The sequence below is a fragment of the Triticum aestivum genome, chromosome 3D (assembly GCF_018294505.1).
Source record: "Triticum aestivum cultivar Chinese Spring chromosome 3D, IWGSC CS RefSeq v2.1, whole genome shotgun sequence".
Taxonomy (NCBI): domain Eukaryota; kingdom Viridiplantae; phylum Streptophyta; class Magnoliopsida; order Poales; family Poaceae; genus Triticum; species Triticum aestivum.
The window spans coordinates 11,752,515-11,754,876 of record NC_057802.1 but is presented as its reverse complement, the minus strand read 5'-3'; the positions used below and the strand labels follow the sequence as shown (position 1 = coordinate 11,754,876).

General features: G+C 59.8%; 1 protein-coding gene across 1 annotated transcript; it reads right to left on the bottom strand.

The window, feature by feature from the left end:
• Positions 1–183: 183 nt before the first annotated feature.
• LOC123076871 (UDP-glycosyltransferase 72B1-like) lies at positions 184–1,870 on the bottom strand. The gene has a single exon (XM_044499018.1). The coding sequence runs from the start codon at positions 1,816–1,818 to the stop codon at positions 394–396; it is 1,425 nt and encodes a 474-aa protein (XP_044354953.1). The 5' UTR covers positions 1,819–1,870; the 3' UTR covers positions 184–393.
• Between the last annotated feature and the right edge of the window lie 492 nt (positions 1,871–2,362).

The window sequence follows — 2,362 nt, the reverse complement described above, 5'->3', positions numbered from 1 at the left end:
ATCAACTACTCCAACTTTCCCGTGTGTAGCCCCATCGTCGGCGAGCACCACAGTATCTGCCGTTACAGCAAACAAACGGCTGCAAGATTTAGCCTTGGAATTCGAAGGCGACTTAACTAGTGTGAAATTTTCAAGCAATGTATATTGGACTGCTCGTGGGTGATGTGAGATCTGATAGCGCAATAAGAAAAATTCAGAAGATTGTGGGTCAAGTTATTCCTAAAACCATAGAAGTTGTTCATCGAGAGCCCTAACTTGCCCAGAGACCAGTGTTGACCTGCTTATGTGGCGCTTGACTGTTGCCATGTCGACATAGTGTATGCAAAATAGCTCTTAGAATGCACATAGCCATTCGTAGCGAGATGTATGGTTGGATTGCTAACACGGTAACACCTAGCAATACTCGCCGCATGTCCACTTGCGCACCACCTCGTCCAGCGCGGTCGTGGCGGCACCTCCCTCAAGGAGAGCTTCTTTGGCCGCCTTCTGCAGCGCCGCCACCTTAGCTCTTACCTCGGCGCCTTTGCCTTGGCCTGCCATCACTTCCCTCACTGCCGCGGCGATCTCCTCCTTCCTCTTCGTCGCCGGCACTCGCATGGAGGCCCTGACACCCTCCGAAAGCATCACGGCGTTCTGCCGCTGCTCAGCGAAGAGCGGCCACGCAACCATGGGCACGCCGTGCACCAGGCTCTCCAAGACCGAGTTCCACCCGCAGTGCACCAAGAAGCCTCCCGTGGCCTCGTGAGCGAGCACCTCCGTCTGCGGCGCCCATGACGGCACGAGGAGGCCGACGTCCTTGGTCCTCTCCACAAACCCCTCCGGGAGGTAGGCCAGGGGGTCCTTTTTGCTCTCGGCGTCGTAGTAGTTGGCGTTCACGGTCCCCTCGTCGCTCGGGCTCCGCACCACCCACAGGAAGCGCTGCCCGGTGAGCTCCAGCCCGAGGGCCAGCTCACGCATATGCTCCGTCGGCAGCGAGCCTCCGGAGCCGAACGAGACAAAGATGACCGACTTGGGCGGCTGCCGGTCAAGCCAGTCCAGGCACGCTGCGCGCGGCTCATCGTTGGCGTCGGCCCGTATGAGTGGACCGATGTTGTACACCGGAGGGCGCCCGGGCACCGGGTGAGTGAGCACCCTGGCAGCGTCCGGCTCGACGGCGTCGAAGGAATTTACCAGGATGGCCTCGGATTCGCGGTAGAGCCTGGCGTGGTGCACCATCCACCGGTAGCAGGGGTCGGACTTGTCCTGGAGCCCAGACATGACGTCCGGCCCCGGGATGGGCACGCAGCCGGGAAGCCTGACGGGCTCGGCGAGGTCCCGGAACTCGCCGGGCATGGAGACGTCGAGCTCTGGCAGATGAAGCATGATCATGAGCCCATGGAGGTTCCCTGGATGGAACAGATACCTTCTCGGCACGCCGGCGGCCACGGCAGCGTCGAACGAGTCTGCCCCGAAGAGGTCGGCGACGTAGGCCACCAGCCGCGTGGTCTCCCTGAGCGCCGAGAGAACCCCCGTCAGCGCCGGCACCAAGCGGGCGCACTCCTCGGACATGAGCGTCTCGATGGTGGCGCCGGGGCCAAGGTCGGAGAGGTCGACAGGCGGGAGGGAGAGGGAGGCGATGGCAGGCGGGAGTGAGGCGAGGAAGGCCCGCTGCGTGGCGGACGCCGTGGAGGCAAAGGTGATGAGCGTGGCCGTGACGCCGTGCCGCGCGGCCAGGCGCTTGGCAAGCTCGGCGAGCGGGATCAGGTGGCCCATCCCGGGCGTCACCAGCATCGCCACGTGCGGTGGCCGGCGAGCCTCGGCCGTGCTGTTCGCGTCCATGGTCTCGCTGCTGTGTTTCTCCTTGGGATTATTTATCCAACAGCATGCATTGCGGGTTAAATAGGGGAGGAGGGGGAGTGAATTAATTTATTCAAAGGTTCATACCCCGAGATCTGATCTAGATCGGATAGCCTGCCCCCGTGATTGGGGATGGATCACGCGCGTACAGATTATATTGTCCGTTCACGCCCAATCATTGTGGCTATTTGGGGTTAGCTAAACATGCAATTATGGCAGGTTTCAACTTTACCATTCGACGGTGCACCAGAGTTTAACACTGGGGAAAAGCTTGAATTCACCGGTTGGAAACTCATCCACGTCGTCCGCCTCCCCCGGACAACACTGATGTCGCCCGTGGAGCCCATCTGTCTTTCCCTTTCCAACCTTATCTTTTCACCGACCTCTCTACCTCGCTGGTTTCTTCCTCATTTTTTCACATTTATATCTTCATTCCTTAGAGCATCTACAGCCGCATATAACAAATATGATCCCTCAAACGCCCGCGAAAGCACCTGGGAACGTCCGCGGGCAATGACCGGGCACT

Bases quoted from the DNA above. Each gene is read 5' to 3' on its own strand.
- LOC123076871 (XM_044499018.1), bottom strand. From the start codon at position 1,818: ATGGACGCGAACAGCACGGCCGAGGCTCGCCGGCCACCGCACGTGGCG.